Raw genomic sequence first — 17077 nt, 5'->3', positions numbered from 1 at the left:
TCTGGAGCCGCTGGAGCTGATTGTCCAAAGAAGAATGCTGCACAAGCTGATGAAGATGATGGAGGATTCTTCACACCCTCTCCACAACACAGTGATGAATCAACAAAGTGTGTTCAGCGAGAGGCTTCTTCAGGTCCGATACAAGACTGAGATACAGAAGATCATTCCTGCCAGCAGCCATCAGCCTCTGGAACAAGACCTCCACAAATGAATTATTATTATATACTACAATATTGAATTTCCCTTTGGGGATGAATAAAGTATTTTTCATTTCATTCATTCCATTCCATTCCATTTCATAATGTAAAAAGCAGGATTACAAACCAAATGACATATTGAGCGCGTGTAATAGGGAGAATTTCTACCCACATATTAAAACATTAGTTTTAATGCAAGCCAATTTAAGCATGGATATGCATGGGTATGATTGAAATCAAAAGCTTCCAAACAGTATGTTTATTCAACCTGGTAATTCAAGGTGCTGCACATGAATAAGTGATCAGTCACCTTAATCACCTTTATTTCATCCACCAATAGCACCCTTTTGAGGTGAAACTGACTCAAAATTGTCATTAACAGTGACCAAAATGAATGTACGCTTTTATGGGTTAGTATACATCCATTATATACGCTGTTTGCTGGTATCAGGCTGTTGTTGGTGTATGTCTTAAAACCATGTTAGTTGTCATATGAAGTACTGCAGATGAAAATAATCTTTTGTGTGTATGTGACTACATATGTATATAACTCCTCCCTGGTGGCTGTTCACCTCTCAAGCTCGGGTTCTCTACCAGAGTCCTGGGAGCTTGAAGGTCCTACGCAGTATCTTAACTGTTCCTAGGACTGCGCTTTTCTGAATGGAAATGTATGATGTTTCACCAGGTATCTGGCGCTACTTCTCCAGTGTGGGGGACACAGCCCCCAGTGCTCCAATCACTATGGGTACTATTGTTACTTTCACCCTCCAGGCCTTTTCCAGTACTTCCTAGAGGCCTTGGCACTTCTCCAGTTTCTCATGCTCCTTTTTCCTGATATTTCCATCATTGGGGATGGATACATCGATCACTACGGCTTTCCTCTGCTGCTTATCTATCATCACTATGTCCGGTTGGTTGGCCACCACCATTTTATCTATCTGGATCTGGAACTCCCACAGGATCTTAGCCCTTTCATTCTCCACCACCTTGGGGGAAGTTTCCCACTGGGACTTAGTGGTCTCCAGTCCATATTCTGCACAGATGCTCCTTTACCCTATGCCAGCTACTTGGTTTTGGGGCTCCATGTAATCTTTGCCTACCAGTATCTTGCACCTTGCTGTGAGGTGCTGGATTGTTTCCGGGGCTCCTTTGCATAGTCTGCACCTGGGATCCGGCCTGGTATGGTATATCTGGGCCTTGATTGCTCTGGTCCTCAGGGCCTGTGCTGCCATGATCAGTGCCTCTGTGCTGTTCTTTGGTCCAGCCCTCTCCAGCCATTGATAGGACTTGTTTATACTGGCCACTTCGGTGATCTTACAGTGGTACATCCCATGTAAGGGATTTCCTCCCATGATGGCTGTTCCATCTCATGTTCCTCCAGATTCCATTGTCTGAGACATTCACTAAGTGCTTCATCCCTTGATGCCCTCTTCCTGATGTATTCGTGGAGCTTGGATGTTTCATCTTGGATAGTGGCCTTGATGCTCACTGGTCCCCGGCTTCCTTCTTTGCATTTAGTGTATAGTCGCTGGACACTGGACTTTGGGTGGAACCCTCAATGCATGGTGAGTAGCTTCTGTGTTTTGACCTCCATAGTCTGAGCTTTCTCCTTTGGCCAGCTTATTATCCCAGCAGGGTATCAGATTACTGGCAGCTGTTAATTGCCCAGATCTTGTTCTTGCCATTGAGCTGATTTCTCAGTACTTGCCTCACTCGTTGCAGGTATTTAGCTGTGGCAGCTTTCCTTGTGGCTTCTTCATGGTTGCCATTTGCCTGTGGTATGCCCAGGTACTTGTAGCTTTCCTCCACATCTGTTATTCTGCCCTCCAGGAGTGCAATGCCCTTCATATGGATTACCTGCCCACTCTTTGTTATTGTCTGCCCACATTTGTCCAGTCCAAATGACAGTCCCTGCTGTAGATCCTGGTGGTGTGGATCAGTGAGTGGATGTCTCGCTCACTCTTAGTGTACAACTTGATGTCATCCATGTACAGGAGGTGGCTGATGGTGGCCCCATTCCTGAGTCAGTATCCATAGCCAGTCTTGTTGATTAGTTGGCTGAGGGGGTTCAGGCCTGTACAGAACAGCAGCAGGGACAGGGCATCTCCTTGATATATGCCACATTTGATGGAGACTTGTGCAATTGGCTTGGAGTTGCCCTCCAAGGTGGTCTCCCACAGCCTCATTGAGTTTGCAACAAAAGTCCTTATGCTGCCGTTGATCTTGTACAGCTTCAGACATTCCAGGATCCATGTATGTGTCATTGAGTCGTTGGCTTTCCGGTAGTCAATCCAAGCTGTGAACAAGTTTGTCAGTCTGGTTTTGCAGTCTCCGGTGACTATTCTGTCAACCAGCAGCTGGTGTTTGGCTTCTCTGGTTCCTTTGCCAATGCCTTTCTGTGTCTCCACCATGTATTGATCCATGTGTCCACTTACCTTAGCTGCTATGATGTCTGACAGGAGAGGCAGGTTATTGGCCAGTAGTTGGATCCCTTGTGGGGGTCTTTCAGTATCAGGACTGTCCCTCCTTGGTCAGCCATTCAGGGTGAGTCCCATCCCTCAGGAGTTGGTTCGATTGTGCCGCCAGGCATTCATGGAGTGAAGTCAGTCTCTTTAGCCAGTAGGCATGGATCATATCAGGTCCAGGCGCTGACCAGTTTTTCATCCATGAGTCTATATTGGATATCTGCCACTGTGATGGGAGCTGTGGTCTGCTCGGAGGTCCTTTAACCACTGTGCTTCACTGTTATGTGATGCCTCCTTCTCCCATTTTCCTTTCCAGTATTGTTCCATCTCCAGCCTTGGTGGCTCAGCTTGTGTTGTCCCTTGTGTAGTAGCATTTAGTCCCGGCCACCTGCAGTACACTTTGGCTGGGTTAGTTGAGAACAGCCAGTTTATTCTTCTGGCCTCAACTTCTCCTATGTATCTCTTCAGTCGCAAAGCCAATGCTTGGAGTCTTTGGCAGTTTCCAGGGCCTCAGGTATGGACATCTGGCTGTACCTCCCTGACACCCTTTTCGTGGTTGTGCCTTTCTGGAGTTCTGACAGTTGACTAACTTCCCCTCAAGTTGCCTTGATCGTTGTTTCTAACCTCTGCTTCCATGGTGCCTCCTTCTTGTGCTTGATGTAATGTTGGCCAAGCTTCTCCAGGATCACTGTTGCTGTACTGTAAATCAGCTTATTGGTTTCAGTGATGGTCGCAGTAGGGATTCTACTTATTGCTGAATTCACCTTAGTTAGAAGGCTTTCCGGTGGTACATCACTAATTCTTGCCAATGGGTGCAGGGGGAGGCTCCCTTTGTTGTATATCCTCAAACTCCAACTGTGATAGCAGCTGCCGTTTGCGTATGTTGGAACATTGTGCTACTAGATGTTTCGGTGTCACTGTAGACTGTGGGTATCAAAGTATCCATATGTCCCACAGCCTCTTCATATAGTCCGCTCACTAGGGTTACTTGCATAGTAACATTCCAGCAGTATCTTATTTGCCTCTTGTGTCCAGTGTCGTCTACTTCGTGTTCTAGTACCCCATTTGTCATCCCAGCACCCTGGTTCCTTAGTGTGTGACACAGACTTTGTTTGACTGGGCGGCATCTGAGCCGGTATGTCAGTATTATTATTTCCCCACATCATTAGGTGGTTTAGCAGTAGCGCTAAGAAAGCCCTAAGCATGCCTGCGTGGCTGTATGGTGTGTGGTCACTAACTGGAAAAGTAACAAAGCCAGTGTGCCTTGGACTTCTTCAACATTTAAAGAGATTGAGGTCTCCAGGATTCTTCTTCAACTGAACATGTTGCATTTCTTCTTTTATGTGAATATAAAGTGTCTTTATCCGTCCATATGCACATCATAGCTTTTTAAAAATAAATCAAAACCCACTTTAAACATTAGCTGTTTGGTTAATTTTGTACTGCAAATTTTATGAATGGCACTCAGAGACTGAAACCATGGATCTCTTTTGTCAGAAAATAGTACTTTGTAAAGGAACAAAGCTGTATGATACTTACGTCTCATGTCTCTGAAGTAAATAGTTTGTCTGTTGGGGTTCAGCAGCTGGATAACAGAGTCATCGTTGTTCTTTACCCGGCAGCTGATGATCGCTGTCTCTCCTTCCACCACCGACACATTGTCCGTCACCAGATTCTGACTCACCACTGGATGAAACAGACAAGCAGAGTTACATTAACATTGGTCTTTTATCAAGAAACTTCACGGAAACTGAGAGTGAAGTTAGAAGCCTTTAATGAAATTCATGAAAACTATGCATGGTGTATGACCAATCACAGACAATATTAACATGTACACAAAGCTACATTTTCAGTCACCTTAGCTCTGTGCAACTAAATTGTTGCATTTTTCAGTTTCTGAGTCATCTTTTCCTCTTACATAACCAAACATGTTTTTCTTTCAATGATTTGCTCACAATTTGACATTTTTGCCCCCTGGTGGATTAATTAATATTCTGCCATTAAAAAAAGAGGAGGCTGGATTTTGTTTAAAGGTCGATTGAAAAGTTAAAATATCTTTTCTAAGTTCTTTTTTAATGCTTTAATGCTCATCTCCCATAAATTAAAATATAATATGCTCTAATTACTAAACTATAAAATAATGTAATTAAAATTTGGTTAAAAGTCATAAAGATGGGGCAATAAATACTGCAAACTTTTGGACAAACTCTGTAAAGAGGCACCATCTCGACCTTTAAGATTAAACCTAAATCTAGCTGCAGTAGGCTGTAGTCCTGATAGTGCTCGATGTGTTATCAACATAATGACAATGGTTTTCTCCAATCATAACAAAGAAGAAGGTGCTGCAGAAAGAACAGAGAATGATGCACCTCCAGCAAGTTTCTTCTTTCTTCTTGGCTTTAAACAGCAATCAGTTCAGCATATCTTTAAACATGGAGCTATCCCTGCTCTGTTCCAATTACTGAGTCACACAGGAAGTCATGATTCTTTTGACCATCAATAGACTACAGATTGTAAAGCCCCTCCTTTTTGAGAGGGACTGGTTAGATTGGGATCACAACAGAATGTCTCAAAAAGTAGGAATGTAGAAATGCGAAAACATGCGACCCATCCCAAAATGGATTCTTTGTTGCTCTATGTTACTTAGATATGGAAAAAATGCAGTAGCAGCTCTGAAACTTTGTTTTGGGGTAACGTATATTGTTATGGCTGTTGGTAAGCCATCGGGTAAATTTTAAATGATGTCCAGTGCCGGGCAGCCTGCAAGTGGTTGCTGCTGACAATGTCCGTCACCAAAGCAATAATTTTATGTTGAGAGATGCACCATCACATATAAACACCAAATGCTCCTGGCTACATAGAATGATGAACAAACATAAAAAGCTGAGGCCAAAATATCCAAGTTTACATAATCAGTTAACTATCTTTGAAATGTTTTTGCAATGAGTGTAGTCTAGGAAAAACATATACTACAAAAATAATGAGTAGAGAGTTGCAATGATACACACTGAGAAATACAACCATTCTCCTGAGTAGCTTGTCAACATTTAAACAATATGTTCAGTAGCATGGGCGTAGCGGACGCGGGGTACAAGGGGGACATGTCCCCAGCACTTCCCACATCTCTGTCGTCTATCCCCTGCACTTTTTACAGCCATTATAACCACTTAATGACATTTTTTACATGCTGAAAGTGTTTTTCCAAGCCGCACCTAAACACATCACGACCAGGTAAAGTTACGGTGGCTAACAACTAACACCGTGTGGTAACAGAGAAGCCTGTATTTTGTGTGATTCACACCTTCAACATGTTCAGCAAAACAGCTAAGAAACAAACAAAAAAAAAAACCTAGGACAGTTTCTTCTAAACAAAACACGTCATATGATTCATGCTTCTGAATGTACACACCGTTGAGCTGAAACAGAGACGTTCTGTAATGTTTGTATCACCATGTGGGTTTTAAAAATGACAGATAGATGTAAATTAACTTAGCTAAGCTGGCTAGTTAAGGCAGAGGTAGTAGTGATCACATTTACTCGAATAACCTTTTGGATAAATTGTACTCTTGTACTCTCTTATAACATACTCCAGGGAGCAGGACCACAAGGTCTTTTCCGTCTTATTTTGTCTTTTGAACTATTTTATTGTCTTTCAACTTTTTTTATTTTTATGCTATTAATGTTGATTTATTCTATTTTATCTGTACAGCACTTTGGTTACCTTGTGGTATGTAAAAATGCTCTACAAATAAGGTTTTGATTGATTGATTGAATGCAAGAGGCTGATAAATCATTCTATAGATCAAAGCAATTTGTCCCCCTCGCTTCTAAAATGATGGTTACGCCCTTGTTCAGCAGTGATCCATTTTGTCAATACAACTTAATAATTAAAGTGCCACAGCAGTGTAACAAAAAAGCAATTATTCTGATCAACACTGAATCTTAGAAATTAATTTAAAATATGACTGATTTCAAAGAGCAAATATATTTTTTAAGGACAGATACAGTATTTCTCTCAACATAATGAGGAAACTTGAGCAGTTTGATACGAAGAAAGTCAACACTGACTTTAGATACAACATGCTTATTACCATTTAAGCACACAGTAGTAGTAGTAGTAGTATGCGTCACACCTAGTGCAGTTCAGAGTTCAGGACAGAAAAAAATCTTTTTAAAAATAGAGCGGACCCAAAACCAACAGGAGGCAGGACCAAGCAAGCAACTTTGGATTGAAGGGAACTTCAGTAAGAGCTCATTTGCATGACAAATGATTTGGTAAGCTAAATTTACATCCTGACAGCACCTGCAGCACCGCCAGTCTGGCAGAGGAGCTCAACAGCTTCTTTGCCAGGTTTGACAAGGACGACAATTCAGTAACCAATTAACCGGCATGGTGCACAGAAACATCTGTGCAAATTATGGACTGCAGACCCCTAAGTCCCAATGGGAGACACCTCTCAAGGTGATGGAGAATGAAAGGGCTAAGATCCTGTGGGACTTCCAGATCCAGACAGATAAAATGGTGGTGGCCAACCAACTGGACATAGTGATGATGGATAAGCAGCAGATGAAGGCTGTAGTGACCAATAAATCCATCCCTAATGATGGAAATATCAGAAAAGAGGAGCATGAGAAACTGGAGAAATACAAAGGCCTCGAGGAAGAACTGGTATAGGCCTGAAAGGTGAAAACGATTGTAGTACCTGTGGAAATTGGAGTACTGGGGGCTGTGTCCCCCACGCTGGAGAACTGGCTCCAACAGATACCTGGAGAAGCATCAGACATTTCTATCCAGAGGAGATCAGTCCTAGGAACAGCTAAGATACTGAGGAGAGTCCTCAAGCTTCCCAGACCAACCCTCACCATAACCCCAATATTCTGAACACAATCCAGGCCATCAGTGTTAAGAAGACAAAATTGAATCCTCTTTTGTATCTGCTGCTTTTGTTTAGTTTTAAATCAGTTTAATGAAGGATCATGTAATAGCAGCATTTCAAAACATGAAAACATCAGCTTTCTAGACAGGTAGCTCAACATCAGATCATACATTTCTAAATAAACTGTAGGCTGTCATTTTTTACTTTATATTTATAGAATAAATGATTCATGCTGTTTAATGTCAAATTATGTGGAAAAATAAAATTAGAATCTCCTCTTATGCCTCCTTTTAATACCATAACCTTATGAAAATAAAATCACAGTCATATTTTCCCTGAGATTGAAAGTTTGCATGTGTGTGTGAGAGAAACAAAAAGAAGTCTAGACAAATCATCTTCTAATTTGCATGATTTAGTTGTCAAGCACCTTTAAATATTCCTGCCATTTTGAAGATGAGGAGAGTGGGGAAGGATCAGAAAAACTGCATTGTCTAATGCAGGCAGATAAGGATAGACAGCTTCACAGACAAGATTCAGATCAGCATCCCATGGTGGCCTGAACACAGCCCTAATGAATGAACCCGGTGTCTGTAATATTCAAGGCTGAAGCTCATTTCTCCACAATGTGCGGAGCTGGATGGTAATGTGGGCATCTGGTTATGATGATACGCTTACATACAACAAAAGGGATTTCAAGGCATCCACTGAAGGTTACGAGGCAGCTACAGGTGTGCTGAAAGAGTCTGCTAAACTGTGCTTTAAGACAGCTAAAGTGGTAGGAAGGACTTTAATTGAGGCTGCCTTGTCAGTTGCTTAATCGTTCTTGTTGTGGAAAATAAAACATGTCTGATGTGCTTTGAAACAGCACAAGGAGCAGGAAGAGCTTTGCACTAATTAACAAGCAGCAGCCATGTGCTGAAGCCACCCAGGACCCTATCAGAGGAGCCTCAGATTCTGGGACTGCTGCATCCCAGCATGGAGCAAAACCTGCATACGTCTGAGCCAGGAGGCTTTTTTAGTTTTCATGTTTTTCTGAAATGTTTATAAGATCAAGATGGATGGATGGGTGGATGGGTGGATGAATGGATGATCGATCATGTTACTGACCTGTTACTAAGCAACTTAATTGTCAGATGCGTCTGTACAAATTACTTTTCCATGGACTCTTCAGAATTGGAGTTGCATGTAAAGATAAAAATAAATGATGCAGAAAGCTTTTTTGCATCTTGAATTTAAAGCATCACTTGAGACAAAAACTGCTCTCTGGACTGAATATTACCCTGAAATACAAACTTAAATATTTCCTTGTCTCACAATAAAAATGCAGATTAGCTGTGTGAAGGCTTGTTAGAAACCTTTTTAATTCAGACTGTGACAATTGACTGAGCTTCAAATTCACCATGTTAGGGGGAAGACAGAACTAATGATATATTTCCTCCAGACTGTTTACAGTTCTGATGATAGTAAAGGTGAGGATGGTAGAGGATAAAATTTCATTATGGGCATAATGGTAATGGCACATCAGTGATGGCGGGCCGGATAAATAATTGCTAGTCTGAGCCGCACTTAGTGCTTTCCCTACCATAATTTAAAAAAATAACTAAATTTGTCTTCTCCTTTTGAAATGAGTGACACAAACACAGAGACTATGAGGCTGTGTTTGTAAGCTGGTCTGATGAGGAAGCTGGACCTGAGCAAGCAGTGGAAAGGACAAGAATATCAAATCAGAAGCACCATGGAAAAGTTAGACAGATGACCAGGCTCTCAGCTTTGTCAGTATTCATCAAAGCTTTGAAGAACCTATTTCCAATTTCCCATGCAGAGGGAGCACTACAGCCTGGAAGGTGGGAATAGGAGGATAATCTGCATGAATCTAAACTAGGAAGTCACTCTATTCAACTCACACCTTATTTATTAAAAAACCTCAGCTGCTGTAAAATATTCCATTATATAATGACAAACTGTGATGACTATGTTATATGGAGACAAACTTTTTGATGAAGATGACAAATACAAATTGGTAGTTATTCCAGAAAAACCCTGTGTCTGGCTTTTTAGGTGTCTGAAGACTCAGCTTTGCTCAAACTTCAGCATAAAAAGGACATCTGGTTCCTAAATAGATCCCTAGTGATGAAATGTCATTTACATAAATTATTCATGAATAAAAGAGAAATAAATACTTAGTTATTTTCCTCTTTCTGTGGCTAGAACAGTTTAAAGACAGTGTCACTAGTAGACCTAAATATTTCTGAAGACCTACTGTGGTGATTCTGATCACCACTCTTTAGTTTTCCGAGTAGACATAATCCTAGTGTTATAAGCCCTACAGTGCTCCATGGCAAGAACAGTGATCATAAATCAAGCAGCTCCTGGAGGCCATCTTGATATTACACAATATACTGCAGGGAAACAGTACTGAGCTAGCACAACAATGTATCTCATTAAACCTCAAAGAAAGCACAAAAGGAGTCAAACTAGGTATCCACAGGATGCTCCAGGGCAAGAACAATCTATGTTAGACCCAGCCTGTAACTCACACAATCCAGTAGTACAAAATGATATCCAAATGTCTTGTAATATTTAGGGTTTCTAAGGGAAACTATGTGTAAAGGGAATTACAATGCAAGACTAGAAACAGCTGTTATTGAAACAACAGCTATACTGCGAGTGCCAAAATGCTGAATTACCCTGAATGATTGAATTAACATATTACTGAACTTTGTGGTCTTCTCCAACTTGTCAAGCTAATGCTTCAATCATTCAACAATCTTGTGACATAATTTATCAAGCTGAAGCATCTGGGAACTTCTGAACCACTACGGTACCTCAGCTCTAACCTGCAACCTGACTATTTTGAATAGCTTGTAAAAATAACAAGAATTCTAAAGTCAGTAGTGAAACTGCATCAATCACCGCAGAAAACCATTCAAAATTGCTTGTGTGATCAGTTAAAGATTTTATTGTTCAACGTGAACAACTTTGTTTCCCTTGAAGCATTGTAACAATGAAAATTAATGAAACTGTGTTTTCCATCCATCCATCCATCCATCCATCTTCTGCCGATTATCCGGGGTCGGGTCGCGGGGGCAGCAGCCTAAGCAGGGAAGCCCAGACTTCCCTCTCCCCAGCCACATTTGCCAACTCTGCAGGGGGGATCCTGAGGCGTTCCCAGGCCAGCCGAGAGATGTAATCCCTCCAGCGTGTCCTGGGTCTTCCCCGGGGTCTCCTCCCAGAGGGACGTGCCTGGAACACCTCACCAGGGAGGTCCAGGAGGCATCCTGACCAGATGCCCGAGCCACCTCAACTGCTTCCTCTCGATGTGAAGGAGCAGCGGCTCTACTCTGAGCCCCTCCCGGATGACCGAGCTCCTCACCCTATCTCTAAGGGAGAGCCTGGCCACCCTGCGGAGGAAACTCATTTCAGCCGCCTGTATACGAGATCTCGTTCTTTCGGCCACGACCCACAGCTCATGACCATAGGTGAGGGTAGGAACGTAGATCGACTGATAAATCGAGAGCTTCACCTTCTGGCTCAGCTCCTTCTTCACCACGACAGACCGGCGCAGAGTCCGCATTACTGCAGACGCCGCACCGATCCGTCTGTCGATCTCACGCTCCATCCTTCCCTCACTCGTGAACAAGACCCAGAGATATTTAAACTCCTCCACTTGAGGTAGGACCTGACTCCCGACCCGGAGAGGGCAATCCACCCTATTCCGGCTGAGGACCATGGTCTCAGATTTTGAGGTGCTGATTGTCATCCCAGCCGCTTCACACTCGGCCGCGAATCGCTCAAGCGAGAGCTGGAGATCACGACCAGATGAAGCCAACAGGACCACGTCATCCGCAAAAAGCAGGGACCCAATCCTGAGGCCACCAAGTCGGATCCCCTCAACACCTCGGCTGCGCCTAGAAATTCTGTCCATATAAGTTATGAACAGAATCGGTGATAAAGGGCAGCCTTGGCGGAGTCCAACCCTCACCGGAAACGAATCCGACTTACTACCGGCAATGCGGACCAAGCTCTGACACCTGTCGTACAGGGACCGGACAGCTCGTACAAGGGGGTCCGGTACCCCATACTCCCGGAGTACCCCCCACAGGAGCCCCCGGGGGACACGGTCGAATGCCTTCTCCAGGTCCACAAAGCACATGTAGACTGGTTGGGCAAACTCCCATGCCCCCTCCAGGACCCCAGAGAGGGTATAGAGCTGGTCCACTGTTCCGCGACCAGGACGAAAACCACACTGCTCCTCCTCAATCCGGGATTCGACTATCCGGCGGACCCTCCTCTCCAGGACCCCTGAATAGACCTTACCAGGGAGGCTGAGGAGTGTGATTCCCCTGTAATTGAAACACACCCTCCGGTCCCCCTTCTTAAAAAGGGGGACCGGCCACATGCCAATCCAGCGGTACTGCCCCCGATGTCCACGCGATGCTGCAGAGGCGTGTCAGCCAGGAGAGCCCCATAGCATCCAGAGCCTTAAGGAACTCTGGGCGGATCTCATCCACCCCCGGGGCCTTGCCGCCAAGGAGCTTTTTGACCACCTCAGCGACTTCAGCCCCAGAGATAGGAGAGTCCACCCCTGAGTCCACCAGCTCTGCTCCCTCATGGGAAGACGTGTTGGTAGGATTGAGGAGGTCTTCGAAGTATTCCCTCCACCGACCCACAACGTCCCGAGTTGAGGTCAGCAGCTCCCCACCTACACTGTACACAGTATTGATGGAGCACTGCTTCCCCCTCCTGAGCCGCCGGATGGTGGACCAGAATCTCCTCGAAGCTGTCCGGAAGTCCTTCTCCATGGCCTCGCCGAACTCCTCCCATGCCCGAGTTTTTGCCTCGGCAACAGCCGAAGCCGCATGCCGCTTAGCCCGTCGGTACCCATCAGCTGCCTCCAGAGTCCCACAGGCCAAGAGGGCCCGATAGGACTCCTTCTTCAGCTTGACAGCATCCCTCACTGCTGGTGTCCACCAACGAGTCCTGGGATTACCGCCACGACAGGCACCAACTACCTTACAGCCACAGCTCCGGCTGGCCGCCTCAGCAATAGAGGCACGGAACACAGCCCATTCGGACTCAATGTCCCCCGCCTCACTCGGGACATGGTTGAAGCTCTGCTGAAGGTGGGAGTTGAAGCTCGCTCTGACAGGGGACTCAGCCAGACGTTCCCAGCAGACCCTCACAACACGTTTGGGCCTGCCAGCTCTGACCGGCTTCCTCCCCCACCATCTGAGCCAACTCACCACCAGGTGGTGATCAGTTGACAGCTCCGCCCCCCTCTTCACCCGAGTGTCCAAGGCATGTGGCCGCAGGTCCGACGATACGACTACAAAGTCGATCATTGAACTGCGGCCCAGGGAATCCTGATGCCAGGTGTACATATGGACACTCTTATGCTGGAACATGGTGTTCGTTATAGACAATCCATGACGAGCACAGAAGTCCAATAACAAAACACCATTTGGGTTCAGAGGGGGGGGACCATGCCTCCCAATCACTCCCCTCCAGGTCTCACTGTGTTTTCTCAATAGCTTATTTTTTGACTTGAAACAAACACTTAGCATTATTTGCATAACTTTTTCCCAACATATTCCCAACACTCAAACCGTGCAGGTTGCAGCTGTTGCCTTTTGAAGCACAACTGAAGTTAGGAACTGTGATGGAACAGCATGCAACACTGTGTGCAACAACTGACATACTTTCATGGCACAAAATGTTAGATGCTGGATTTGAACCCATGCCTTGTATATCAGTGTGTACCTGTGTACCGGTGCACAAAATGGACCAGTCGCTAAGCGGAATTCCCGTTTTGTCCAATCAGAGGAACAGATTTAAATATTTGACAAAATCTTGAATAACTGGAAAAGTTTAAATGTTACAAAGACCAAAGTCATGGCACATATCTCCTGAATGGGCTGATTTGATATTTGAATTGTTGAAGTGAGACAAAAGGTGGAGGAAGAGTAGCGTTTCAAACATTTTCCAGGAAAGACAATGGAGTCGGGGCCGAGATGAACCATACTCTGGGAACCAGTGCAGAACTCTGAAACCTTCTGAAACAGTTTTCAGCTCATTATGCAAAAACTGACCAATCGATGAGCTGACTTTTCTCAATGTCCAATCAGCATTTGGTTTAAAGGAGTTTCATCCAATCCCATTCCTGAATTTATTTTTACAAAATGCTAAATATCTCAAAAACTACAAAGATTTGAATTGAGAAAAGTTATAGCATCCTGAAGGAGCTGCAGGGCTTAAGGGCTGAATGATTGAAGTGTGAATGCCCAATCAGCGATCACACTTCATGGACATTTTCTTTGATTGACTAAATTGGTTTTGGATTTTATTCTGTTTATAATGCAGCATTTGTACAGCAGACACAGAGATAAAAGCATACATAAAAGATAAATTATTAATCTATAAATCAGTCTGTCAATGTATCTCCCTACTCAACCCTCACCATGGTGATTGTACCTTTATTCCTGTTCTGACTCCATCAGAAATGTGACACAAGTAGAATTCTGACACAGTACAGCCATTTGCTTTAGTTTGCATATATAATATTCATAAGTCCCACTTATCTGCACAAATTATAATCGCAACTAACCAAAAGATGTTTGTTTCCCTTTGGCATTTGGATGGACACAGTCAGCGCATGCTTACTAGACAACAATTTTCTTCTCCTCAGTGTTGCTGCTGCTGAATAAAACGGCAAACCTTTGTACACTGGATCACAACAGATGTGCTTAGATAGAAAAAGAGGCTACGTGTTTATTCTATGTCTGATTGCTATAAGTCCTGCACAAAGAACATGTTTTCTAATGTGTGCATGAGCAAGCATGATTGGGAGTCTACGCTGAATGGAAGTTGGTTTGTGCAGAACATATATTTCCTCTACAGCCATAAAATAATAACAGCTGTGAGCCGTATGTGGTAATAATGTGGCAAGTATGCATGAGGAGGCACTCCAGAGCAGTTTAAAACTGAGTTAGACCTTTATGGAAAAATCTTTCTGAGGTGCATTTTCTTGGTTTTGAACTTTATTTTTCTCCTCCTGGGTGTAAAAAGGAAATAAGAAAGAGAACAAACAACACAATCAGACACTTGGGTGGAAAGCTGAAGCAATGCCGCAGGTTAGACAAACTTATATGGAGAAGAAAAGCGAGGCAATTTCCTGTTGTTTGGGCTGACGCCACAGTAATGTTTTAGAAAATCTGTCTAAAATGAGCTTTTGACCACACTTCATTCTTTCCCACTTTTAGTTCAAGCTGTCATGGAGGCTAAAATTTCAGTTTTTGAGATAAAAGAAAATAAAGCCATTATGTTTTCTGATATTGACAAGCGTACAGAAACAAACATCTGAACTGCTCATGATATTGCAACAATAAATTAGCTTTCAAAAGGCCTAATCTAAGTAGAAAGGCACAAGAGCTGCAATAAATATAGAACAGAATGCCTATTGTGCCTCTGTTAATCTTTCCTGAAATTTCATGTTTATCCCAAGCATTGAGATCAGCAAAACACCAGCTGTTTCCAAAGAAAAAACTATGAGCAGGAAGAAAAGCAAAAAAGAGGAATTTTCTGGAGCAGACAGATGCTGTCAACATCTCATCAGATGACCAAGCAGTTCCAGAATGGATGTTTTTTTTTGTGGTGGAGGATCAATATCAGATATGAATTTTCTTAATTTCTGCACATAATTTTACTGTCAGCTACAAACGTTTACCTGACATTTTATATTTGATTTGGCAAAAATATTTGAAATTTCACAGCATGTCTTTGGTTTTATCGTCTGCTGTTTGTGTCACTGTTTCCGTTCCTCCAGATTTTGTGCATACGGCAGAGTCTCAGTTGGTGTGAAGTACGAGCATTCTCCCACCAAGTTGTGCTTTTATAAATCCCAAAAGTTGACTATAACTGGCGTTTTGTACATATGGCAGCTTTTTAAATGTGGCCCCAGGTCTTTGTCTTGGCTGTTACTGAGTGGAGTTAAGGAAATCATGTTGTTATTAAATATAATTATGTAGCGTCTGCGTTTTCTGATTTTTGATTGCAGAATAACTTCACACAGCAGCTGATCGATCAGAATGATCAGCTGATAGGACAAAGGCATGTTCTTCCACTGATCTGAAAAGTCAAATATAAGAATTTCATTGGAATAAAAATTTCAATGAGTTCTAAACCATCTTGTTTTGTTCTATGAAGTCTAGGAGAAAATGCAGGAGGACTTCACTCACATCCATCTCTATGGCAACGTGTCCAGACAAGGACATTTCAATGGATCAGAACTTTACACACATGTAAACATGACTTGGCTGATGCACAAAGTGCGCTCCTACAGTATAGCAATGTGGCATCTCTGCTGTTGGGATATCTGTCAGACCAGCAGAGGGCAGACTGACACTGTTTGGCTTACAGTTTTCCTGTTTGAGAGAAGAAGAAGCGCTGCGGCAGGCATGCGTGTCAATAAAAGGAGTGTTGAAACATCATGTACATGCATACTGGATTATTACAAGTGATGTCATTTCATTCCATACTTTGTACCAGGTTACCCCCAACACTAAAAGTAGCTAAATGTAATTGTGATGACAGCCGAGATGGGTCACATTAGCCCTCCATGTAGCTGACTACATCTGTGCAGCAAAACTCAGTACATATGTGCAGCAATCACTTTAAGAAAGTGCTTCTTCTACTATGTTTTCTAAATATATCATTGAATATTGATTAAATAGGTCAGATAAATATTTTCTTTTTTACCACGTTTGTCTTCAGCTGTACTGTATTAATTAGCAAGGGTCAGTGACTTTAACCAGATAAAACTAAGTTAGAGGAATAAAAACAGGATGAAACACTCTTAGTGGGAAGTTAAGGTGTGTACTTTGGTCTTTAAATTTACACTTACACACACACACACACCAAACTAGCTGACACTCATAGATTGTCTTGCAATTGTATTTATTAAATCAATAAAAATTACTTTTATTCTTTGATTTTTTTTTAAGCTTTGTAAGTCAGTATAGTTGAATTTGGAGCCTGCCATTGTTAATGCAACCTGTTTTACAGACGCTACACTTGTACAGCTACTCGATGGCAAGACGCAGATGAGAAAAGGTTATTTCCCAGTTTGGCTCATTAACAGTGAAATCCCTTTTGGGGAAGCATCTGAGAGGGCAGTTCAGCTCATATGTGGGTAAAGCAGTCAGAAGGACAACTGGTCAGCTTCATGTTCAGTACAATCAGGATTTTGTTGCCTCTTTTAAAAAAATATTATTCTGTTTGTGTATAGCAGACATTATGTAATATAGGATTATAGGCATTATAGTTACTAGTCCCTTCGATGGACTGGCAAGCTGTCCAGGGTGTACCCTGCCTGTCGCCCAAAGCCAGCTGGGATAGGCTCCAGCTTCCCCGCGACCCTGAATTGGATTAAGCGGTTCAGAAAATGAATGAATGAATAGTTACTAAAAGAACAGTATTCTTTAAATACATTAAATAAAACAAGTAATCTTAGTGTTCATAACTTTTATCTTAGTCATTAACT

General features: G+C 43.0%; 1 protein-coding gene across 1 annotated transcript in view; it reads right to left on the bottom strand.

Annotated features, from left to right (window-relative positions):
* The window catches only part of cadm1a (cell adhesion molecule 1a), a 486946-nt gene that overhangs the window by 118925 nt on the left and 350944 nt on the right, over positions 1–17077 (bottom strand). Inside the window, exon 2 of the mRNA XM_079248263.1 lies at positions 4202–4348. Within this exon, the coding sequence (XP_079104389.1) occupies positions 4202–4348 (147 nt within the window). The remainder of the gene's footprint in view (positions 1–4201; positions 4349–17077) is intronic.

Source organism: Telmatherina bonti (assembly GCF_933228915.1).
Source record: "Telmatherina bonti genome assembly, chromosome: 10".
NCBI lineage: Eukaryota > Metazoa > Chordata > Actinopteri > Atheriniformes > Telmatherinidae > Telmatherina > Telmatherina bonti.
The sequence above is the reverse complement of the archived record's forward strand: the minus strand, read 5'-3'. Positions and strand labels throughout refer to the sequence as shown.